This window comes from Rhipicephalus microplus, chromosome 7, assembly GCF_043290135.1.
Source record: "Rhipicephalus microplus isolate Deutch F79 chromosome 7, USDA_Rmic, whole genome shotgun sequence".
NCBI lineage: Eukaryota > Metazoa > Arthropoda > Arachnida > Ixodida > Ixodidae > Rhipicephalus > Rhipicephalus microplus.
The window spans coordinates 33,137,506-33,163,360 of record NC_134706.1 but is presented as its reverse complement, the minus strand read 5'-3'; the positions used below and the strand labels follow the sequence as shown (position 1 = coordinate 33,163,360).

Below are 25,855 nucleotides of genomic sequence, written 5' to 3'. Positions count from 1 at the left end.
GTGTTCATAGAAAAATAACGAGCAATGCAGTACAAATTGTAAGCTGGTGCGACATTGTAATGCTTAACTCTGGCATATACTTTCGTTTTCCCAGTCTAACTGCTAGATCGGTCAGTGTTTTTTTTTCTACTTGATACTTCACGTGGATTTAATTATTGCGCGTTCATTTTTTTTTTGTCTTTGCATTTATCTGGCCTCCGCTGCCGATGTCAGCTTGTCTTAATGTTCTCACATTTAAGTTCCTGATGGCAGTTTACCTTATTTTAGCAAGATAATTGACACATGGGCCAGTTGGCTGAGATGCATGGTATAGCTATTATTTAAGCGCACAAAGAAAGATACACAGGACACAGTCCTGTGTTCCTTTGTGTATTGTGGCTTTTTCCACAAGCATGTCTGCTCCGCTGTGTCAGAATACAAAACTAAAACACAAGGATTATCTCGATAGTTAATTTTTATTTCATCGTTGTCTTGGTTGCAAATGCGTCAATAAATTTATCTAAATCACATTTGATAGTACGACCTTTTCTGCTTTCCGTTTATTCGATGTTTTATTTCGTCCGAAGTGTTTTTTTAGACTGATAGGTCTTTATCTTAAACATCCTGCCACACACAGAGTTCCTCACTCTGTGCTGCCACCTTGTTCTTGGTATCGGAATTCGGTCGTGATAAGTTCAAACTTTTTAGATTCACTCCATTGAGGTTTTCATGGAAATTTTAGGTGCTGATGGTTTTTCCGTTTAGTAATTATTTCCATAATATCCGTATAAATCGCTCATTTTTTATATCTGACCGATGCTATGTATTCGATATCCGGGAGTACACCGAAATGTTTGGTTCATCAATCGAAGCTAGGGCTATAAAATCGGCCAGTTCATATAACTGTGTCCCACTGTCACCCAGGACCCATAAAAAAATTCAGGAGTTTCAGTTGCGGCAGTGCCAAATCGCGCAAGATCAATTGGGCTCGCGATAATTCTGAAGCTGTAAGAGCCGTGCGCACTCCGAAAGAGAATCTGTTGCGATGATTGCACATGATTTTGTTTAAAGGCAGTATTCGAAGCGCCAAAATAAGAGCCATGAGCTCAGCCTCAAAAACAGGAGTGAAATTTGGCGTCCTCCTCAATTTTGCGCACGCCTGTGGTCACCGCCATCATCACCACCGTCGGCGAGTGGCCCATTTGACTCGAGATCTCCGTGGGAGCCTTGGCTGATATGTTAACACAACAGCTGACACAGATAATTGGTACAGTTTCTGTGCAAAATCGGGACTCGCAGGCTCTGTTTATTTCAAGGAGTACAGAGGAGGAAAATCAGACAGTCAATCATAGATCTATCTCTCCGAAAGCAGGACCTTCGGAAAATAGAGTTCAGGCTGAGCCAGAACCTGTGACAGATGATTCAGGAGACATTACAGATATGGACAGAGAATCTCTAAGAACATTGAAACGTAACAGATCTCCCTCTTCTAAAAAGTCTTCTCAGGACCCAAAATCCAAGAAATACTTGTCAGAGAAAGACTTCTGTGAGAACCTTTCAAAAAATGATTTCTTGAAAAAAGATATTCTGGATCAGGCAGTTTCTTCTGCCAGTATAACATCAAAATAGGTTCCCTAGAATTCTGCAGTGGAAGTGCGGTCTATTTGGTCGGCAACTACAGATTTACAATATATTTCTTCGCTAATTTCTCCCGACATAATTGCCATTCAGGAAACCTGGCTTGCTAACGGTAAAAAATTTTACATGAAAAATTATCGATTAATCCGGCTGGATTGGCCGAGTAGAGGTGGCGGTCTGGCTTTCTTAATATCAACTAAATTTAGTTACAGAGCCAAGATATCGTATCAGTGTATGGATACGAATTACGAAATTCTGGTGTTAGACGTAACACTACCAGACTGCTCGCCTTTCTCTTTTGCAAATGTATACTTTCCTGCAGGAGTTCAAGACACAAGATGCCTCGATATTATGGTAGCTTCATGCAGAAAAGAAATAGTACTGTGGGGTGATTTCACTTCACACCATGTGTCTTGGGGCTTCAAATCTGATGTATGCGGAAGACGTTTGTGAGAATAGACGCTTGATAATGACGTTTCCTGCTTGAACTCACACGTTGCTACATTTGTAAGAGGTAACTCTAAATCGACTTTTGATTTAACATTTTCCAGCTCCACTTTAAGCATATCCTCGTGGAATATATTAGATTGTGCTACAAACAGCGACCACCTTCCCATTACGTTTGAAACTAAGTTCCCGAGGTTCAGTTTGGCAGGGAAAGTTGGATCATTCGTAAATTATGCTAAATTACAAAAAGACTTAAAATCTACGTTAACTTTTCACGAGAAAATGCAGGAAGACCTTAGGGCTATGTATCTATGTGCGGTGTTGAAACGATCATTAAAGAATTTCACGTTTACTGTAAACTCGAACACAGCGGGATCTCTTAGCCCGTGGTGGAATCTAGAATGTGTCAGGGGGTATAGAAAGCGAAAAGCGGCTTGCAAAAAGCTGTTAATTAACGAATGCTCCGAAAATTGGAGTGATTATAAATTCATGGCCACTGATTTTAAGCGTCTAGTGCGCAAAGCAAAAGAAGACTACGATATGAATAAATTTAATTATCTGTCTAAGTCTAAAATAAGAAAATGCTTTTCAGGTTTTTGCGTGCGGGAAGAATGATTCCACAGGCAGAAAGCAGACATTCCACCTTTATGTCTCCTCGCGAACTCTCTGATTTCTTGGAAAATATTGCTAAAGGCTTGCAAACCAGGTTTACGACAATTATGCCAAAGTCCATGGTGAAATTAAGGGTGGATTGTGATTTCCAGGAGGTATCTTTAGCTGAACTTTAGCATGGATTACAGAGTTCGTGAAAGACAGTGAATTTTATTGCTTCTTGGATGGATGCTCTTCTAAAAGATATAAGCAGACACGAGGTGTACCCCAGGGCTCAGTATTATCCCCGGTGTTATTCAACATATTACTGCGTTCCATTCCAACCCATCAGGATATTCAAATTTACGTGTATGCAGATGATATTGCCTTTTTCGCAACAAACAGTGATCTGCACTCATCATATCAGGCATTACAGAATTACATTAACATGCTATATAGAAACATGGCTTGACAATATCCATATGTCATTAAACGTAAAAAAAAGTGCGCTTCTTCCATTCTCTTTTAAGGATCGTGTCAACATTTCTTTGATGTATTGTACCGAGGTCATTCCCCAGGTCAATTTCCTGAAATACCTAGGCATCTTATATAATAGGACGCTAAATTGGAAAAGCCATATAGACGAGGTTGGCTGTAAAGCGTCACGTGCCTTGGGGTGGTTACGAAAATTGGGAAACAGAAAAATAGGATTGCGTAGGAGTTCATTGATAATGACGTACAAGATGTACATGCAGCCTATTATAGAATTCGGGTGCGTATTATTTTCAGGCAGCGCGGCTTACAAGATGAGACAATTAATATTATTAAAAAGCGAGGCTTTGCGCTTGTGTCCCAGACTCCCCAAATTTGTGGCAAATAATGTTTTGTATGTGGAAGCGCGTCTTCCACCTTTGTTAACTCGGCTTAGAATACTTACTGTTCAAACTTTCTTAAAAATATACAATTCACCTCTTCGACAAGCGTCTTACGTTTTCATTCAAGAACCAACCGCATTCGTTGGAACACAATGGTCTAGACTACACTCCCCTCAGATTAGATTCGTCTAAGCGCTGCTAGAGCCTCTCAATGTAAATATTTATCAGATTGCCATAACGAAGATGCCTAATTCAAAACTTGAAACTAAATTTGATGATATTTTCCCCTCTAATGCGAAACAACTGCCCCTTCGATATTGAGATAATCGGTTACGAGATTACTTGACTCATCTGTCCACAAACAACATTGTTGCGATGCATGCATCTGTATTGAACGAAAAGGCTGGAGTAGGCATCTTCTGTACTTCTCTCGACTGGTCTTTCTCAGTTCGATTACCAGATTACACGCCTATATTCATCACTGAATTATTTGCTATAATTCTTGCACTTCGTAAACTTCCTGCAAGCGAATCAGAAGCGGTCATACTTACCAATTCTCTCTCAGTATGCACTGCACTATCTACAGGAAAAAATTTGACATTATTGAGTATGATTAGCAGTTTATTACCAACGAACCTGAATAAATTTCACTTGCAATGGATACCTGGTCACTGCGGGATTTATCCAAATGAGATGGCAGAGTCGTTAGCCAGAGCATGTTTAAGCGGACCACTCTTACCTATTTTACCTGATTTCGCCTACGTAACAGCACTCAGATATAGAAATCCTCGTTTGCACAAAAAATAGAAAAATTATCATTGGATAAAGTCAGAGACTTAATTCGTACATGTAAGATTTTGCTGGAACAAACAGTGGTGTATATCTCGGCAATTAGAAATTACAATCACCAGATTACGATGCAGAATTCCGCATCTGAATTACTGCCTACATAAAGCTGGACTAACAGCATCTCCGTTGTGTCCTTTTTGCAAGGAATCGGGATCATTAGATCATTTATTTTTATCCTGTCAACGATAGGCTTATAGAAGGAAAAGATACCTGGTCCAACCAATTGAGAAGCTAGGTTTAAAAATAAACGTGGAACTAATCTTATCCTTCGGAGGGATTACATTAGGATATAGTCACAGGGAGGTTTTCTCTGCTGTGTGCGAGTACATAATGGCAACAAAAAGGTTACCTTGTTAGCCTATTGATATTATTTATGGCTACGAGACTACCTGAATGCCTGACTTAGCACACTTGATGATCCTGCCGCCCGGTTCTTGGCCGATCCCCCTTTGTGGGCGAGTGCCAGCAAAGCTGAAGGTTCATCATCATCATCATCATCTCCGTGGAAGTGGGAAGAACACGAGAGAGTTATTACATTAAGCACCACACTTGCCTATAGGCTATCGGTAATCTTTCTGTTATACCTCCATCATTCTAAATCTGAACAGTAAATTTTAAAGCCACTCGATTCTTGGCCAATCCCCCACAGTGGGTATGCGCCATTAACAATAGGAGAACAACAACAACAATAAGCGGAACGACATGAAAGCTTCGTCTCTCGAATCGTCATCGGCGTAGCAGTCGGAGATGAGCAGCAGCTGCGGCTGCCGGTTCGAACTCTCGGAGGAGCAGCCGCAAGAACCCGGCGTGGTCGACAGTGATGGCGGCGAGTCAGTGGTTCACGGTCAGCAGTTGTTCGACCACCCGGCCCCGTCTAGCCGGGGTGGCGAGAGCGATGTTGAGGCAGGCGACGTCTCCGAGGCAGCTACGCCCTGGCAGGACCGAACTCGAGCCCAGCGCTTGGTGTCGGTCTACGTGGCGCCCCTGTGGGGTCGCAGGATGGCCGCGCTCAGGAGGAAGGTGAGCTCGTCTAGGAAACTTGTCGTGTATATGGCATCGTTGCCGATTACGGCGCCATTAGATCGCACGTGAAAGGACGGGAAAATTCACGCCGTTCCTTATGCATTCGCTTGAGATGACTAGTAAGCAAAAAAGTGATCTTCATCTTCTCAGTCGATTGGCGCGGCGCATCGCCTACATCGTCATCGCACCTTCCCCCGTATGTATTTGCAGCGCGCTCTCGGAAACGAAGGCAGAAAAGATACGCTCAACCTCGTGAGATAACCAACGTTTTTCTTGGCAGGAATTTTTTTTGGCAACAGATTGGGGGGGGGGGGGCAACGAGTTCAAGGGCCTTTTATAATATGCCTTTAAAATTGGCAGGTGGCCGATTCTCCTAGGCTATTTATCATAAGCGAAATGTATGTTTGGCTTGGTTTGGCGTAAGCTATGCACACCCATTACCTTCGCCTGGACACAGCGGCAAGGGCCCGAGTTTGCGTAGCAGCATGCTACGCTCCGCCGTCGCCTCCGCAACACTGAGTGGCACTCCGGTCGCTCAGGGTCATTGCGAAGCGAGGAACGACCTTGCGAGACAATCGTAGTAGATTTTTCAAACTAAGAGGCGAGTCGAATTTACAAACCTTCTTTCGTAAGCGCGTTTGTCCATTGATCAGCTGGTTTCGCTATTATGTCTCGCATTAGAATTTGTTGAAGAGTATTGTGTTGTTTTGTGAATTATTGTGTTGTATCACCCGTCGGACGCGACCGAGACCAAGGGCCCAGCGTCTGGAGCGTCGGCCGTAGAAGGCAAGAGCAGTAGCATAGACCCAGGCGCACACTCACGGGACTCGATATATTACTATATAAGTACAGGTGCTGTACCCATAGGTAGTGCACGCCATGGGGCCAGAGGACCTGTTCCAAACCCGAACCGATACCAATGTAACGCATATTAGACAGTTATAGTTTACCATTAGCGTGATATCGGAGGTTAAGGGCATAGAGTTACCGTGTAGCAAACGTTCGTTGTTTACAGCGTCTTATAGTTTAGCGGGATAGCTTTTACGAGGTTAATTGGCCCCAGCTGGGATGGTGGCGCTACTTATCGGAGGATTGAGAAGTAAGAACGATGAAAAGAAAACGAGAATGTCTGTCCGTGTCACCACGTGAAGCATTGATACAACTTTATTTTAGTAATAATAAAAGTAAATAAATATTAACGCACCAAACGCGAAAATATTTATGCTGCCAATTTGTTTACATCGATCTTGTCGTTAGGCTTAGACACGTTCGAAATGGGAAGCTATTTCAAAAACTACACCAACTTATCCGCAATACTTGGTCCTCTAAGTTAACCGAAGGCAAGCGCCCTCTTTTCCTGTCTCTCTTGTTTTTTCTTCAAGTTTGTGCAGCAATTCAATTTTTCAAGTATGAACCAACTAGTCTGCAAAAAAGTATTACGCCAAAATCACTTCGAAGCGGGCGTCCGAGAGCACCGCCATGTCGTACGTACACTACGTTCACCTACGCTAACATAGTAAGGTTTAATCAGAGAAATAGCGCGCGTACGGTGAGCGCTACGGGTACCCTACCTATCTGCGCGTGCACACTTCGATCCCGATATCACGGTACGCCCGGTATCTCGGTAAGCTATCTATCTATCTATCTATCTATCTATCTATCTATCTATCTATCTATCTATCTATCTATCTATCTATCTATCTATCTATCTCTCTCTCTCTATCTATCTATCTATCTATCTATCTATCTATCTATCTATCTATCTATCTATCTATCTATCTATCTATCTATCTCTCTCTCTCTCTCTCTATCTATCTATCTATCTATCTATCTATCTATCTATCTATCTATCTATCTATCTATCTATCTATCTATCTATCTATCTCTCTCTCTATCTATCTATCTATCTATCTATCTATCTATCTATCTATCTATCTATCTATCTATCTATCTATCTATCTATCTATCTGTTCTTAACATGCACATAACTCTTACGACGCGCCATTAATGGTATCGTAGCTAGGACTTTATATGGAACCTCATGGCGAAACCAACAGCAAAAATGAGTATGCAGTGTCCATATAATCGCTATCGAAATACAAGTGCGTGTCACCTGCTAGTCCAAAATCCTATTAAGTGGAAACGTATCAATGAGGTTCCACTGAACTACTATATAAAGTACTACAAAGACACCATAATGGCCACGTGGTTGTTATGGCTTCGAAAGCCTGTCTCATGGAACGCAAAATGTAACCATCGGTGGTCTCGGTGGTGGCGACGTCAACACCACTGATACAAAAATCAATCGCCGAGTGATGACTTCATCTTCACGTCTCGGTCCACGGTGATTTGTGATATCGTCGCGACGTCACACGAAGATGTAGGCTAATCTGATGGCGTCGTCGCTTAATGAAAGGTGGGACGATCATGGATGCATTACAACACCACGTTATGCGCGGAAAGCTTTCAGGTGGCAGCACAATCGACTCGAGTGAAAAGAAATGGCTTTTGACTTTTGGTAAGGGACTGCGTGACTTTTGTGGTCACTTGTTTCCCGCTGGGATTTTTATTCGTATATAAAGAAAAAAAGGCGGGGGGGGGGGGGGGGGGGCTTACCTACGTGCTTCGCTGCAAATGTCGTCGAAGGGCGTTAGTCTTCTTTGCCTTGCCTCAGACCATGGCCTTCAAGATTCGCTGGCGGCACGCCGTTACTACGGCCGTCCCAACCAGCCCGTCGCCCAGCGGTAAAGTGTAATTTTGTTGCCACCTGAAGGCGCCGCGAGATGGCGATCCTTCGCCATGAGTTTAGCGGCGCTTGTATGCCAAGCACAGCGGGCAATTTCAGTCGCAGCATCGGCCGTGTTGGTACGTTGTTACCTATTCGAGATACGTTATACGCACGCAGTCAAGGTGCGTCGTCTTGCTACAGCCGCCGGCTTATCTCGGAGGCCACGCTCAGACAGCGTCTGGGCTATGTTGAATCAGCCGCATGTGGCTGGCATTAATGAAATACAGGAGGTGCTGCAAGAGATATGAACGCCATCTGGCGGTGGCGTCGAGCAACATGAACTTGTGCAGAACCCAGGGCCACAGCCAGGTGGCTGCACTATATCGCCAGCAGACTGCTTTTTCGTGCAAAGCGTTGCATTTTCTGCGCGCAACGTAAGAAACACTAGGGTCATTAATATTACGCATGTATGTTTTTTTTCTAGTAAACGAAGACACTACCTATAATACCTACGTATTGATAAGCATAAAATTACCTATAATACCTATGTCAGATTGATAAGCATAAACACTACCTATAATACCTACGTCAGATAAGCATAAAATTTGCTTTTTGATCGACAGTGTTCACAAGTATTAACGCAGCCACCAGTTCAAGGTTGTCGGGTGTTAGCAAATGCTTGAACTTTGGCCGGGTATCTGAACCGTGTGACAAACAGACGCCAAAATTTCGGTGTTCAAGTATCCTAAAGAAGCCTTTAAGAAAACTCGGGTATTAACTTATGTTCAATTACCGACTCGTAGGAGCGTGAAGATTCGTGGAACGCGAGCGAGCTGGAGTTCCTCGCTCCGCGCCTGGTGCGCAACGACGGTTCACGTGCCGTGCTCTGCTTCTACGACCGACGCGCCCACCGGTTACCGCCGCCTTACGCCTACTTCCCACGGCAGATGGCGCTGCGATACTGCACGCACGCCGTGTACCATGCGCCCTTTGGGCTGCACGACGGCCGGCTGGCGTACCGGAACCCGGGATTCGACAGGTGTGCCCTTTGAGTGCCGTGTAATACGATTGTGAGTGGAGCTAGCTTATCTGAACTTGAAAATCTGAAGTTGGGAGGTCAACTTAAAAGAGAAGCAATGAAAAGAAAATTGTGCATTTTGTGGCATTCCCGCCGCGGTGGTCTAGTGGCTAAGGTACTCGGCTGCTAACCCGCAGGTCGCGGGATCAAATCCTGGCTGCGGCGGCTGCATTTCCGATGGAGGCGGAAATGTTGTAGGCCCGTGTACTCAGATTTGGGTGCACGTTAAAGAACCCCAGGTGTTCGAAATTTCCGGAGTCCTCCACTACGGCGTCTCTCATAATCATATGGTGGGTTTGGGACGTTAAACCCCACATATTATCATCATCATTTTGTGGCATTGTTGCATACCTTTTCTGTCTCTACCGGTAACATGTACAGCATTTTTTTTTCGGCTGTAACTATATCCTGGGCAACAATTTGCGTAAAATTTTAGGAACATGATCCCTGCGCATTTCCACAAAGCTAGGTTATCTCCAAAGCTGGTAAGCACTGCCATGAAATCACCTTTGCTCACCTAAGCTCCTTCTCGCACTGTGGATGGTGCTTTTGTTATTGCGAAATTGTAACCGTTTTAATGCGCAGCGCCCTTTCGCAAAAGTTGAATGGTCAATACGATCTCACGCATAGGCGTGCGCATTAAGGTGGAAAGGGGATGCCAAGTGTGCCCCTTTCCATTAATGGGACCGACAACGGACTTTTTTAGGGGCGAATCTCCTTAAGGCGTGGGCTGTGCGTCCCCTGTATGTAGCCACTTCTCGTTTAGTTCTTGTAGTGTTCACTAGATAGCGGTACTTGTAGCTAATGATGGAAAGATGCAAGGTGTTATAAACTAGACGGCGGTACTTGTAGTTGATGATGAAAGATGCGAGATGTTATAAAATAGGAATGATGTCACATATGGCGCGTGTCATTGGTGGAAGGCAATCATTTGACTAAGTGTGGTGACGTACGCTAGGGGGTGCATTGTAATGAATAGAGTGGGTAAAATTTATGGAAGATTCATGGTTTACCTCCGGAGCTTCGCCCACTCATCATAATTCACTTCGTGGATATGGCGGCACTTTTTTTATTCTGTCTTTTTTCTGCGTGACAGAAATCTTACCCTTCGTAGTGATCACAGCTGCAGTAGTTAATCCCAAGAGCTCGTACTCATATTATAAGCAGTATTTTTCGATCGGAAAGGCTCAGAACACGGTAGTGCCTTTTCATCCGGCAACGCTGAGTATTGATAGCGATGCCAGTAGCCTTTCTGGTGGCTTATGCATGCTGTCGTTGTTCTTATTTCGCAGGATTTCCTCGAACTATGCTTAACCACGTTTATTCTGCGCTTTACAACTGTTTTTGAAAATAGCAAGCGATTACAATGAGGCGGTGTGGCTCTATAGAGCTTCTCTGCATTTGTACCGCGTCGCCAAGCCAAGTAATCGAAAACAGAACTGCGCATATGTCTCGCAAAGGCAGCGCCGCTTTATTGCGTACTACTAACGCAAGCTTATACGTATACTTTTCTAAAACATTATCTTTTCATATAAAGAAGCAAACAATATATCAGTACTAATCAATAAATTGTTGACCGTGTACATTAACGCATGGTCACGTTGTAGGGCATTCATGATAGCTCATGTTTTTGCCACCAGAGACGCCACAGATCATTTTTCGCGATTTTCAATGAAGAAATAAAAATAAAATCCACTTCTGACGAGAAAAACAGGGTTGGTTTGAGTCACTATAAGAACAATCTTTCCATCCGTGCCGTCATCTGATTTCATGTTGTGGGCAGTTGTCGGTCTCTTTAATCTGTCATACCTGTTCCGTCGTTGAATAAAGTGCAATATGTTATGAGTATGCAGGTTTTGGTAATAATGGCGACCGTGGAATGCCGATGTAAATTACCACATTCAGAAAACTGTCTGCTTCACGCTTCGGGAAAGCCTGAAATTATAGTCAGGTTGCTGTGAGAAGCCATTCATCGCTTCCGTTTGATTTTTGTATCGGTTGCGATGCATATATGTGTTTTTGAACTCTACCAAACCGGTGAATGACGTGGGTGGGTAGGGGAGGCGGTGTAGAATATTGAGACACCCCTAATGTAGAACTATGCGCACAAATCGTGTTCCCACGCCCCCCCCCCCCCCCTTTCTATCAGCTTGTAGGCGTATTGGTCAGATGTCACGGACTCGTGACATCGATGAAGGCAGATGTCGCTGTGTCCTAGTTGAAGTTCTTTATTTGACCGAACCTGTGTCCAGGAACCTGAAACTTCAGACTAAAACGAACGACGCACGCTGTGCACGGATACACTGATAGCGGCTAATGCAGCGTGGGGCGTTAAATCTGGTCGCCGTAGGAACGCGCCGTTTTATATAGTACATCACTCATCGAATTTTCAAGCCTTATCACTGGTCGTCGAGCAAGCTCAGGAATAATCTCTAGTGTTCACGCCGAGCGCGCAATCTTAAAACAATTCACTGCAATCGTCAAGTTTCTCGAACACTCATGGTGCGCAGTTTGTGTTGAGCATTGCTGACAGTTTTTGTAGAGTCGGGTGCGATAGCAAGGATTGTCCCGCCCCGGTGGTCTAGTGGCTAAGGTACTTGGCTGCTGACTCGCAGGTTTGAATCCCGGGTGCTGCGGCTGCGTTTCCGATGGAGGAGGAAAAGTTGTAGGCCCGTGTGCTCAGATTTGGGTGCACGTTAAGTAGCCCCAGGTGATCGAAATTTCCGGAGCCCTCCACTACGGCGTCTCTCATAACCATATGGTGGTTTTAGGACGTTACATATCAATCGATTAAACAAAGCAGTGTCGAGTACCAGCTTCAACACATCTTTCCCAGCAATTTTGTAATCACCTACTGAGATAAGAGTCCGCGAAGACTACACCTGACACCAACGCACGGAAGGCTCAAAATTGAGAGAAGGGATGTAGAGTTTGTTGTAGGGACGACTGTTGTATCAGAAAACAGCCAATGAGATTTTGATTGATTTGTGAGGTTTAACGTCCCAAAACCACCATATGATTATGAGAGATGCCGTAGTGGAGGGCTCCGGAAATTAGGACCATCTGGGGTTCTTTAACCTGCACCCAAATCTCAGTACACGGGCCTACAACATTTGCGCCTCCATCGGAAATGCAGCCGCCACAGCCGGGATTTGATCCCGCGACCTGCGGGTCAGAAGCCGAGTACCTTAGCCACTGGACACGTGGCGGGGCGACAGCCAACGAGGAAGTGAAGAAAGCGCGATCTTGATTTTCACAGTTGCGAGACATGCCGCTAGGCCCCTGCCTAACGTCCCGTCCCTGGGACGTTAGGCAGATCGACCATCGCGCGATAACCATCATATCGCGCCCGACTGTACAGCAAAAAATAAAAATAAAAACGGGCGTGGCAGTATTCGTTACTTTTTTTGTTTGTTCGTTGGCAGGCGATTCGGCATGTCCGAGCTGGTCCGCGTTGCTCGTCTTCGAGGATACGGCACGCAGCTTCTCTTCACGGTGGGCGGCGAAGACACCGACAACGCCAACTGGTCGCGCCTCGCGTCTGACGAAGTCCGCAGGGAAACGTTCGCCAAGGACCTCAAGGTGAGTACCTACCACAGAGCTTATCAAAATTACTAGCCCAGTCTGAAATGATGGTTAGGATAGTCTTAACAAAAGGGGATGAGTTAAAACATCAAAATTGGTATCAAGATTGGCGTTGCGCTTAAATATTCCTGGACAGTGGGTCAGAAATTGGAGACGTACATTGATCCTTGACGTTGGTGTCTGGTAGTGATCGACACTCGTTCTTAGGCACATTCGTGCATTTGTTGTATTTTCGTAGCGCTGCCGAAACAAATCTCGGAGTCGACGTAGAAAGAAATGTGTGGTCCAGATCTGCTCCGCCAGGTGCCACAACAATCAGCTGCTAAATATATTTTTAAGCTCTTTTGACCGAGCCCCCGCATCTCATCCTCTCCACTCCCGTCTGTCGTCTCGACACTTTCTGGAGCGCCCCCGAACTATCGCATGGCAAAGGCTAGTGAACCATTTGTGTAGGCTTCCAAGCGTGGCCTACAAGCTTTACTGCTCACTGAGAGCCCCGAAGCGCGCCCCCTGCGAGCCGAGGCAAACGCGTGCATTGAGGAACCCTGTTACTCACAGGAAAAAAACTAAACAGTCTAGTGCTTTCAGTGTATTTGTTCAATTCATTTCCACTAATCATCTTAACAGTTAAATAGCCCTTATCACAAGTAACTTATATGTATCCAACATGACTCTGGACTTGAGTTTGAACCATCGATTTCATACTAGATTTATTACATTTTTTTCTGGATATTTGGAACATTTACAGTACTCGACCGTGAATGCCTGCGAAGAAAAAAATGTTCATGGTTGTCCGTACACTTTTTCTCATAAGTAGCCGCCTTCGGTATATGCCTCACGCATCGCGATGTGGAAACGCATGTGTGAACGGTATCCCCGAACCCTTCGCTCTGCTAAGAATATACATAATGGCAGAAGTTTTTCCACACACTATAATTTTACACTCTCTACACTGTTTTCCCGCACATAGCCTCCCTTCGTATACGCTTTAAGCCTGTTTTACATGAGAGCGATTTTGCCCCAAGAATGAAGCTGCAGTCGTCGCACGAGCCCAAAACAGGTTTTTAGAGCGCCTGCTAGACGCTGTATACGATGAGCATCAACAGAGTGTGAGAAATTCGCTCGCAGCAGGAGCGTCTGACTAATCGAAAAGAAGTGACGCAGTGTGCACGTGACGGCAGGAGCGGAGTCGAGAAGCGGGCGCGCTCTCTGAGAGGAACTCGCTCCGACTTGCTGCTGCCCATCAGCGCGGTCGACATCGCGCGAAATCTGCACATGTGAAACGAACTCGCGTCGACACGTCCTGCTGCCACTCATCGCCGCGACCGCCACCGTTCAGTCGCTCGCATATGGAACGGGCTTTACGCATCTCGATGTGTGAACACACGTGTGCGAATCGCGATGTGTGAACACACGTGTGAACGGCTGTCCGCGGCACTTCTTGAGCTTCGCAGGAGACGCTGGTGACGCTTGGCTACGACGGTGTCAACCTTCACTGGTCTACCCCTGGCGGTCGGCGCGGCCGCGCCGGCGACGCTCACGCCCTGACGGACCTGGTGCGGCTGCTGCGGCGGCCGCTGGCGCCCCGCGATTTTCTGCTCGTCGTGACCTTGCCACCGCAGGAGCACTTTGTCGAGCTGGCGTCGCAGTTGGCGCCGCTAGCCAAGCTGACTGACTTCCTCGTGGTCCAGGTTCGAGACTTTGCTTCCACCCTATTAAATGTGTTGTTTTCGATCGCAAGGTGAACAGGAATATCTTGGCCAAAATTGTCAACAATTATAATACTTCCTGATACAAGTTCGTAGTTGTTCGTAAGAAAAGTTTGCTCTTTCGGTGAAATAATTAAGTTAATTTTTATTATTATCCTTACATTTATGTCGCTCTTAACTATACCCATGCTCCAATATTTTATTTATTCTATGTAACTCGGAACTGGAACCATTGTGTTTTCATGTCTGAGTATTTATTGGTGTTTCATATATTGCGAGTGAACGCTGGACTTCTGGATGGCTGGGGCAGAATGCCGGTATGCTCCTTAAAAAACATAAGTGCTAGCGTCGTGAAGTGGTTCTGGCCTATGATGAGATAAAATCATTGAAAAGGAGCTTCATGAGACAATACCTGTAGTCATAAAAAAGAAGAATTGAATGGGATAGAAACATATTGGAATGCTGTGAGAAGGTTGTAGCAGCTAACTCGATTAGTATGCGACCTGGTGAAGCTCAAGGAAACACGGGCGCTGCAGGAGCGAGCGAAGCGACCTTCGTACTGTGTATCGCTTCGAAGTGAATTGAGTGTGGATAAGACTGCTACAAAGGTATGAGTATGAGTCGTCTGCCGATCCTTGAGAAAATAATGCCTCCTAGCTGTTCAAAGTGAGCATTGGCTGCCAAAAGGTCTAAAGCCGCAAAATTATCGCCCTCCCCTCTTCTCTCCTTCGATAAAACGCAGTCAAAACCAAACGAATCAGTTCACTCCGCCTCCCTGTCATCTGAGGTACTCGCTTGTTGTTGGTGTATATACACCATTAACATTAATCTATGAGTTGGCACGCACATCCACGAGCTGCTTCAGCGTGGCGGAGGCGTGTTCACTATCAACCACGAGATGGCGCAAAGGGCCAAAGCGCGCGCTTGGTACGCCCCCCCCCCCCCCCTTTTTTTTTTTTCTTTTCGACAGAGTGGGCCTGCCCACCTTCGGCTCTGCGCTTGACCGAACGGTTGTGGTCGACCGTGGTCGTGCGCCTATTTTTTTTTATCGCAATACTCACGCTGCAGCCATGGACTGCTTGAATCTCACATGTCTCGCGGCACCGGCCGTTTTTGCTGAAGAAGTGAGCAGCTAGTGTTTCTTCGTGTGACGTCCCAATTTGTTTGCTATCGCATTCATTCCTGCGCCCTTGCGGCGAAACTGACTTTTTTACTTAAGCTGCATTTAAGATGTCAAATTCACGATGTAGTAGTGATCGGGGCTTGGCTTCAACATCCAAAAAGAGCGACACAATTATGACAGGTGCCCGTCATAATGAGCGTTGAAAGTTTCGGCCTTCTATTGTGATTTAACGTGCGTCTAAATCTACGTAAATGGGCCTCTAGGATCTCGTTTCCATCGAAATACGGTGACTGTGGCCGGGATTCGATCCCACGACCTTCAAATCGGCAGTGGAGGACTATAACCACTATACTGGTAAAAGGGAGACTGCTCGTTAAGGGGTGATGTTAGCGCACGTATTGAATGCGATAGTTCGTAGCTTCTCGGCTCACACCGTCTTGATTACTCGCAGGCGCACTCCCTGTACGGTCCATCTAGCCCGTGGCCCCGCTGCGCTAGCCCTTACGAGGCTGTCCAGGGGCCGAGCGTGCGCGCCCTCTTGGATTCCCTGGCGGCCCGGCTCTTCCACGGCCACCGGGGCAAGCTGTGCATCACGCACTCGCTGGCGGCCGTCACGTACCGCCTGGCCGATAATGGCACGGCGGCTGTCGGCGCCATAGTCGATGACATCAGCGAGGGCGACGGCGCCAGCGCTGGACCCGGCGAGCCGCAGTCCATCACCGGCACGCCGGGCAAGGCAGCCTACTTTGAGGTAAATGCGGCCCTATGCAGGTGTGGGGCATTTTTAGCATTGGCAGCGGTTTCCTTTAATGCCCACTGTACCAACGACTGATAGGAAAGTAGAGGACGAGTGTATGGAGCGCTATTTCTGTAACGTCTGTGAAGCCGTTGGTGTCTGCCGACGATCTATTACGTAGAAGGAAAAATCAACAACCAGTAGAGGCGCGCGTATGGTGTGCCATGTCAGTGCACTATACAGACCAGATGGTCTATATTTCCGAAGTCCTCAGCTACGGCCTCCATCGTTATCATATCCAAGATGTAGGACGTTGGATTTCGGATATTATGATACTTTATAGCTCTGGCGGCGCAGTAAGCGATGGTTTTCGCAATTTAATGCGACTTGTCTATTTCGAGACGAATATTCCACTAAGAAGACGCGTCTATTAGTCGGCCAGTGTTTACATCTGAAGATTAGGCATCTCAGGGGGACACCGAATCTTCTCCGGCAGCTTCTCTCATTCAGACCTCTCTCGCCATTGTTTAATTCATAGGGTTATGGCCGCGCAAGAATTATGACAATGGTTACCGAGGACCATTAAGTGTTGCATTTTGAGAAACGCTTACTTTTTAACTTTCACGTCCACTTCAATTCCTACGAAGCTCACTTAGGGAAGAGGTGGCGAGTTGCCGTGATGATACTGCACCCCCCCTTTCTAATTGAGAACTCGTCGTACGCCAGTGCATGTACAAAGGACACAACACGTGCAAAAGACACGGTGCAAAGACAACTTTGCAAGGACATTAGTGCAAAAACAGCAATGCAAACAACAAGTGCGCAAGCGCACGTGTTGTGTCCTTTGTTGTGTCCATTAGCGCTTGTGTGGTGGCCTCCCGTCTATTCCGTGTGTCACTTTGCGCTAAATATTGCCGAGGTAGCGCGAGTTTGACGCCCGAAGACAAAGTCTTGCCAGCGCCGATGAGGAACACACTTACGTCGGAACTCGGAAGATTTCTGTGCTTCTTGCATACCTGGACACGACGTGCCTCCATCTGGGCGCATACGCAGGTGTGCGGCTGGACAAGGCAGCGTTCGCGCAGCCGCGAGTGCAGCATGCTACGCAGCGGCTCCACGGTGGCCGCCCTTGAAGGACCCGAAGCACTGCGTCACAAGCTGGCTCGCATGGCGCTCGACGGTCACGGCCGCCTGTGCCTGGCCGCGCTGGACACTCACCTGGACGATCCGCTGGGCGCGTGCGGGGGCGCCATGAGTCCGCTCCTGAAACGTCTCTACGAGGACCCGCTCGAGACGTAGTGTAGACGTCCCTTCTTCGGGACGTCCAAAAGACGGCGCCTCGATCACCATCTCTTCAGTTTTATCATCCTTGTATTCAACTCGTACTGCCGTTTTTCTTTATTTGTGATTTCGTTCTCGTTTTGACGTACGTTACGTCAATATTGTACGCATGGTGAGCAATGAATCGTGCCGTCCCTTGGGGCTAATCTTGTTGTCACGAGTTACCCAGACAAGCCCATGTTCACCCACAGTCGAGTGGAGCTCTTTGAGAGAGAGAGAGAGAAAACCTTATCGAATGTATCAAAAAAACAAAACAATCATGTCTGTCACATACAAACGCATTGATTTTATATATTCGTACGCGTACACCACGCACTTATGTTGCACAAAAGCCTCGTAAATGCCACATTTTTCGTCATCCTGTGACTCTATTCTACCGTGGCACTACTGACTTGTCGCCGCCCCATGACGAGAATTTTATACGATTAAAAAGGAAAGGAACGGACATATGCCGCCCTCTTTGGTATAGCCGCGAGACGGGAGGACCAACACTTCGTTGGCCGTGTATAAAAGCATAAGCCAAGATCTAAAAACCTGCGTAAGGAAAACCTCAGCACCCCCCCCCCCAACACCTTTCATGAGGCAGCTCTAATGGGGCATCAGCCCCCCGTTACTCTCCGCCTATGATGCGAATGATTTTCAAACTCCCACTGAAAACAACTGCGGATGCTGCCGGCCTATGAAGCATGCCTTCAAGGCAGTACCGTGAAAAGCCACTCGTTGCGCTTTCGTTTCATACGCTTTCCTATATATACATAGGATTCCATTTACTGTGTTTCCTGATGTGATTCACGCAGTAACTTTATTAAGTAAAAAGCGTGCTTGTCGTTTCTGATACCTTGTGATGTGTGCGTATTTTATTTCTTCCCAATACCTATTGATGTGGAAGCTTTCTGAAAATAAAGTGGCCCATATGTAATACGACTCGAACGAGAAAGTACCCAATATCTTGCTTAGTCGACAGTGTGGTTTGTGTGGTTTCAACTGTAGGTAGGTTACTCTTATGTCGAGAACACTTGCAAAAGGTGTCGTGGGGGAGGAACGACGTCGATCTGTCCCCGTCGAAGCCCTTGGTTTAGTACCAGTGAGTTGCTACTGTCAGCGGGGCCCTCCCTGCAAGAGGGGCACCGCACCTACAACTTCGTTTCATGAAAGTCTGTTATTAACCCGCGGAAAAAATCCCACATGCGTACACATTCATTGTTAGGGTCAAAGCTGCTCAATGTTCGAGCCATGTTCGTTGGCGGCGTTGGCGTTGTGCGATGGCGATACGGCTGATGACGATGCAGACCACACATTCTCTTTCCGCCAACATGGCACAGGGTACCCACTATGCGCCATGACGATGACGACGCTCGTGACACGAACACGTGCGGGCCAGACTGCGTAACGCATTTATTTTAGAATTGGATTAACTCCTTAATGTGGAGGCTTGTCCGCTGGCGGCGTAGGCGACGTGTGCCGAAGCCGCGGATGACGATGAGAATAATGAAAGAGCGCGTTCCAGACCACGCCTTCTCTTTCTGCCAAGACGGCACGGCACCTGCAAGGTACCCATTATTCGCCGTGAAGATGACGCTGATGGAGATAATGATAATGGACACCTACTCGTTTTTGCAGTAGATGACGTCTCGATGTGCTCTACGATGCATTTCTCACTGGAAACAACCAACATTCACCAGGGTAACGTGCCCAGACCTTCGTCTTCGACAAGTCAACTTCACAGCTCCACGCAACATAGCAGTTATGAACAATAAACATGACTGTAGACCGCTTGACACTCATTTACATGCGCGAGTGGTCAATGTCACGGGTGATTTACGGCAAAACCGAAAGATCTCGCTACTTCGCCCACTCATCATCATTCGCTTCGTGGATATGTTGCGATTTTTTATAACGTATTTACAGAGGCTAGTTTTGAGAAACAAAAGAAAAACCAATACAGCTACTAATTTCGGCACCAAGAATAGGAACCCACCATCTACAGCTGCGATTCGGACCCGGACTTCTTTTATTCATAAGCGGGCATGCTACCCCTGTGCCACTTTGGCGGAGCACTTTCGCGACACACTGCAGACTACCGAGCACAGCGACAATATCGGATTGACCCTGTCTGGTTTTTCACTTTTCGAAGCTCTTTCGGGGCGCTTTGCTGTTTTACAATGACGAAGATTATCATGCTCCTTGGAATATTGGCACCTATCTACTCAGGGAGATTGGCCAAGAGTCAGGCGGATTATGCAGACTGGGTTTATGATTATTGATATTTTGCAAGAGCTCAAATAGGTTAGAAATGAAATTGTATTGTAAAATTATTTGTCATGAATTCTAATTTTAGCTTGCACTATTTTGCGTACACTCAACTAATGTCATCAAGATCGCATCTTCCGCTTCGACAAAGTTTTTCTTGTCATTTTCGAAGAATAACATAACACTGTAAATATGGGAAGAATTCACTTTCTACTTGGCCAATTCCCTCCATTGGTAATGTGCCATGTGTGGACCACCGGGAGTTGAATTTATTATTTATTACTAAGAAAAACTCATTATATTTTGTACATTTGAGGGAGTATCAAAATTTTATCCTGAAATTCATAACGCTTTATTCCATGCCCACTTAATTCTTGGCCACTCCGCCACAGTGGGTACCGGGTTCGATTCTCTCTGCCAACCGGGAACCCTCTGGTTTTTTCAACGGGTACAGCCATCTGGCGCTTGGTTGTTTCTGGCTACTCTTCTCGCAAGGAAATCCCCATAAAGTTTTTCGCAGACCCCTGGGCGTACCTTAACCCACCACAGCCTTTGTGAAATAGGAGAGCATCCGCCGCTGCTCTGGAAAGCAGATAATTGCTGTCACCAGGCGCCTACTGGCCCCTGTAAGGGGTGCCCAGTCCCCTTCAGGACCTTTATTAAAATTAATTCTCTCTCTCTCATTCATGGTATATACTAGTTCATTGTATTCATGGCACTGCGGCTCAACGCTCGCTAAACCTTTCTAAAACTAAGGTGGTTACACCCAGCGGGTATAACGTAGCAACCCTTTCCCTTCAGATAGTGCTCAATGTATATGCAATGGCTGCTAAAGGGAATCGCAGCGTGCACGTTAACTAAAAGCCGAATGCTTCTGTCTCTCATACCCCATTATCAGCTATTGGCATGTACATTGAGCACTACTTTTGTTGTTCAACAACGCACAGAAGGAATCTCTCACAAGCACCACCTTGGAGGTCAAAATGTTTGCAGGTCAAAGCGTAAGACTGGTGACATACTACGCGGAGCAAACGGGTGCCGCTATAAGGAGCTTCGCCCCTAAAAAAATGACAGTTTCGCCGCAAGGGTGAAGGAGCGAATACGATGATGCCACATTCCTTTCTCGAGTTTTCTCATCGCCCAATTACACGTGTAAGTGCTGTCTTGCGCAAACCGCGTCGATTGACTCAGCACGACGGAGATAATCTAGAATCGTGCGATGCGATTACGCGCACAACATGGGCATTACAGATTCTTCTGGAACTTACGAGAACGCTGAACTATTCGACGGCACATCTATAAATGCCGACGCTCATCGCCACTTGTCAGTTTTTCGACGACCGACGCTGTGTTCGCCGATATTAGTGTACAGCCCGCATTGCTTGCTGTAGTTTGAGTTTCTATTTTCCAGCCACAAGTTCGGCCAAATAAAGAGTTACATTTTGGACACGCCGTCTCTGCCTTCGCAGACGTCGTGACCACTTGACAATGGCGACAAATTGAAATGTTGTACGAATCTAAAGTAATGGCTAATCTGTTTTGAATCAGGCGTGCTTGACTCAACCGAAAAAAAACGAGCGGTAGTTCGAAGTTGCTGGTCGAACAATGCAGCCTTGCATGACATGTATATTTTTTTTTCAAAAGAAACTGTCAGGTTTTATGCTTTTTCTAAAGTACCGTAAAAACGGTAGCGTTGCGTACGACAACAGAGACCTTAAGCTCCCCGTTACTGTAAACAAGAGGGCAGCAAAAAAAAAAACTTCCTGTAAATTTTAATATTAAATAAAAAAGAAAATAATTATCCTTGATGGACAGTGTGACAGTGCTTACCGGAGAATGCTTGGAGGCTCCTGAAAAAAAAAAAGATAGCCATTCTTTAAAACAAATTAACGATAGGGTCGCTGCAACGAGAGTGTATTGGCCGAGTTTGTTGCATAGGTGGGCCCTTATAAGCAAGAACACACTTGGGACTTTTTGGACGCACGTGCGAGGGGAGACAGACCGTTGCTGATAAACGCTGGATAGATTACGAATGATCACTTACGTCCGTCTTGATCGCCATCGCTGTCACTGGATTCGCCTATGAAAAAACAAAAAAGATCATTAACATTGCTGGCCATGCAGTATGTTGAAAGTACAGCCTCGCCACAAGAAAGGGGGAGGGGGCAGCCACATGAGGGACAGTGGGAAAGGTACTATGCTTTGGTCAATGCCACCTAGTGAAATAGTTCAGGCCTGTTCACTGCTTCGGGCACGGCCTCTGACGTCACTCAGTTTCGGCCTTCGTCTCCAGGTGAGTAGACGTGCGCGTGCTTGCTCCCTCCGTTCGTGAAATCAGGATTGCTAAGCCTGACGAAGCCTGTCATGGTGTGCTCTTTCGGCGACTGCATGAAGATGGACTGTATTTTTCTGCGTCTGTAAAGTGCTGCGTAGTGATACGATGCGCTTCGTTCGTTGAATGTTCGTGTAGTGTATCCCTGCAAGCTCTAAGGTGCACTGCTCGGAGCCCAACTGTCGCCTCCATTGACGACGCACCGGAGGTCCGAGTGTTTTTATTCCCCTGGCACTACGAGAAAGTGAATTAGCGCGTGCCGTTCATCGGGATGACATCGGCATGCGTTCTCTGCGGGATTCAGAGGTACGATTTTCATTTGTTTTAAAAGCACCACATCTAACACGTTTGGTTCTGTAAAGTGATGTCATGTGTACGTCTCACTTGTTAGCATGAGCGTACACTTTTAGCTGAGATAGTTACTGGTGCTCAATCCGCGATAACGTTGCGTCCCTAGACAGGGCTAGAAACCGCATATAAATTGTGCGTTGTACTTAAGGTGTAGGCTAGGCGTCCCTCGTTGTTCATCATAGCCACCCCTAGTACTCGTAGTGCTCACTGGATGGCACTGCGGCGCTCGCTTTATCCATCGTAGCCACCCCTCGTACATAGTGCTCTAGACGGTGCAGCGGCGCACGCTCCTCTCCCATGCGTAGGATACGCATGCGTTAGCGTGATAGGTGACCACTAGATGGTGCATCTGCGCTCTCATTGGGTGGATGCGCTCGCGCCGATGCTTGCTAGTGTAATACGCGACTGCTTGGGGCCAAAACTATAACATGCGTTCGCTCTTGGCGCGCGTTCCTCTTTCGCGCGGAAGTCACGGTGAGCGACGCAGACAAGGCGGCGGAGCGGAGGGCTGGGAAAGCTGCTGCAGCGCGCGCTCATGTCATCTCGATATATGCTGTAAGATGCATATCGTATGATCATACGCAACCAACCACTATCCGAGTAACCTGTCTTTGCAAACTACTCACTACGGTCGATCCAAAAACCACTCTCTCTTCCCTTTACCGGCCATAAAGCGGTTATTACGAAGGAGGACCGGAATCCATATCTCGCTACCATTTACGAGTTGAATTGCGTTGTGTATATTGCCGCGATTTCTATCTTTATCGCTTTGCTTTTGACGCGTGCATCGGCACTCCATCATGAACGCGTGGGCGATCAGGGTATGATAGTGCCGCGTCATACTGAAAACAACCCTCGCGGGTAAAGCGAATGCATCAGTGAGAACCGGAGTATTACCGCCATCGGCAGTGCTGTTCTGCTTGCGTCTTTAGAGCGCAGGTGAGCCCAATAAAATAAAAAAAACGTGTTCTTGCGGCTTGCCCCTCATCCTGCCTTGCACATACCTTCATCGCTGCGGCCGTATCATAATATATACAATGTTTCTCGCGTCTTTGATGATCGGCTGGGCAAAAGAATTAATGGTTTACCAATGTAGTTCCGGAGCTTCGCCCACTAATCATAATTAACTCAGTGGATATGCTGCTCATTTTTTTACGAGCGCGTTTGCCGATACGCGGTCTGCTTGACTGAAAAACGACGGCGAAACTCAGGCCAAACGACTTCACAAGCGTAGCGAGAGATGCGTTTTACGTCCCGCTGTTCGCACCCCTGAGCATATCAAAAGGAGGCAATAGATACCCGTGGCAATATATTCTTTGTACAGGCGTTTTAAAGACGATAGTCTCCATTTGGATACTTCGATGTAAAAATTTTGGTCCGTCTGTCTGTTGCTGTGTATGCAGCGATTCGGCGACCCGGCGAAAGTTTAATCCCTTGCTCAACGCCTGCTCATCTTGATCTGGTGGCTGCGATCATACTTTTGAACATTGTCAATCAAAAAGCCAATATTACCCATATTAGAGTTGCAACAGCATTACGTTAGGGTTAGACAGTGTCTTTTCATTTTGAAAATGCCTTGATACGTAATTTTGAAGACCGTGAAGTTTATAACGCTGCACCGAAAATGCGACTCGTTGAATGAAAAAAAAAATCACAGCACATCCACGAGGTGAATGGTGATGAGTGGGGCGAAGCGGATGGACGGACGAACAGAAACACGGACGGACTGCTGGTCGTTTCGTCCCACTCATCATCATTTACTCAGTGGATATGCTTTGACACCGTTTTGAAACCTTTAAACAGACTACGACGACATGGGACGTACGATTCACGGCGTAAGGAGCTGCGCCCCTAGAAGAGTGTTTCCTACGCTTTGTAAAAAGTGAAAGGCTTTAAAGGAACACTAAAAAGGGATGATGACTTGATTTATATGGATAAAGTACACTCAGAGAACTCTAATGGCATAAGTTTCAGTATCATATGTCAATTATTAGCGGACAAAATTAAGGTTTAATTTTCATTTTAGATTTATCCCCAGAACTTCCGCGCGTGACGTAATAAATTTCAAAATGTGTTTTCGTAGCATTGGGTCGATGGAAATTTCTGAGACTTCGTATGCTAAATCTAAGGCACCTACAGATTGGAATGTACTTCATTTTTTTGATTAGAAGCTACGTAGGACCTAGTATACGCCTTCGAAATTGTTTACGTCACGGTGTTTGGTGCGAGAATCCCCCGGTGGCGTCGCCACCATCATTTTTTTTCGTGAGTTTTCTTGCTTGATAAGAGTCGCATCGTTGTAAGAGTGGTGTTTTCGGGATCGGGAAATTGTACTTTAAAATAATGTGCGAGAAATGGTTTTCCTCTTTAGTGTCCCTTTAACTAAAAATACCCGGTGCTGCCATCTACCAGTGGCTCCGAGTTCCGAAAAGGTTTTTTTTTTCTTGGTGGCACTGGCCCTTCGCATACCGTTACTCAGTAGGACTCTTACCGTCATTGTTTAAAGAGGAGGGTTGAGGCCACGCTGGTCAGTGTAGATAGCTGCAGCCGAAGGCCCGTAACGATGGCATGGTATAGATTTGTTTAATTCTCATCTTTACGCCCGGAAAACCAGAGACCAAACGTCGGCAACAGCACGTCAGCACTTCATTGTCATTCTTGCATCCCCTGCGAAGTTTGCGTTCTTAGTAACATTATCTAAGGTCTTACGCCCCGAGACCACTATAAATTATCAGCGACGCCGTATTGTGGAGGGTCCCGGAAATTTCGGCGTCCATCTGTTCTTTGACGTGCACCGACACGACACACTGCTCGTGCATCTAGCGTTCCGCCTGCATCGAAAGGCGATGGTGCCCCGGGATCAAACCTGCGACCTTCGGGTACTTGCTTTGTTTCGAACTCGGCCAGCCAATCGGGGAGAGCGGGTCGCTGCGATGAATCTTAGGCTAATCGGGAATGGTATACCATTCCCGATTAGCCTAGGCCAACACAACACGTATAGATACGTGTTGTGTTGGCTATAGAAGTATATTCCGTTGCTGCAGTGGGTTGGTAACATTTAAAATGACATTCTATGCATGTTAGCAACTGCATATAGATTATTTTTTGTTTGATTAAAGAGCAGTTGCATGGGGCTCCTGTACGTGAGCAGTTCGGCGTCCAAGACTTCCTTGCTCGCGCCCGTTTCTCTGCGGCGCGATTCAACATTAGGTAACGCCAT

The 25,855-nt window shown here is 46.4% G+C and overlaps 1 protein-coding gene across 1 annotated transcript; it reads left to right on the top strand.

Moving 5' to 3' along the window:
- Window positions 1-5,126: 5,126 nt before the first annotated feature.
- LOC142767735 (chitotriosidase-1-like) lies at window positions 5,127-17,660 on the top strand. Its single transcript, XM_075869956.1, has 6 exons — window positions 5,127-5,399; window positions 8,934-9,169; window positions 12,634-12,790; window positions 14,248-14,484; window positions 16,077-16,376; window positions 17,415-17,660. Exons 1-6 carry the CDS (start codon window positions 5,127-5,129, stop codon window positions 17,658-17,660), a joined length of 1,449 nt encoding a protein of 482 aa, XP_075726071.1.
- Window positions 17,661-25,855: the final 8,195 nt, after the last annotated feature.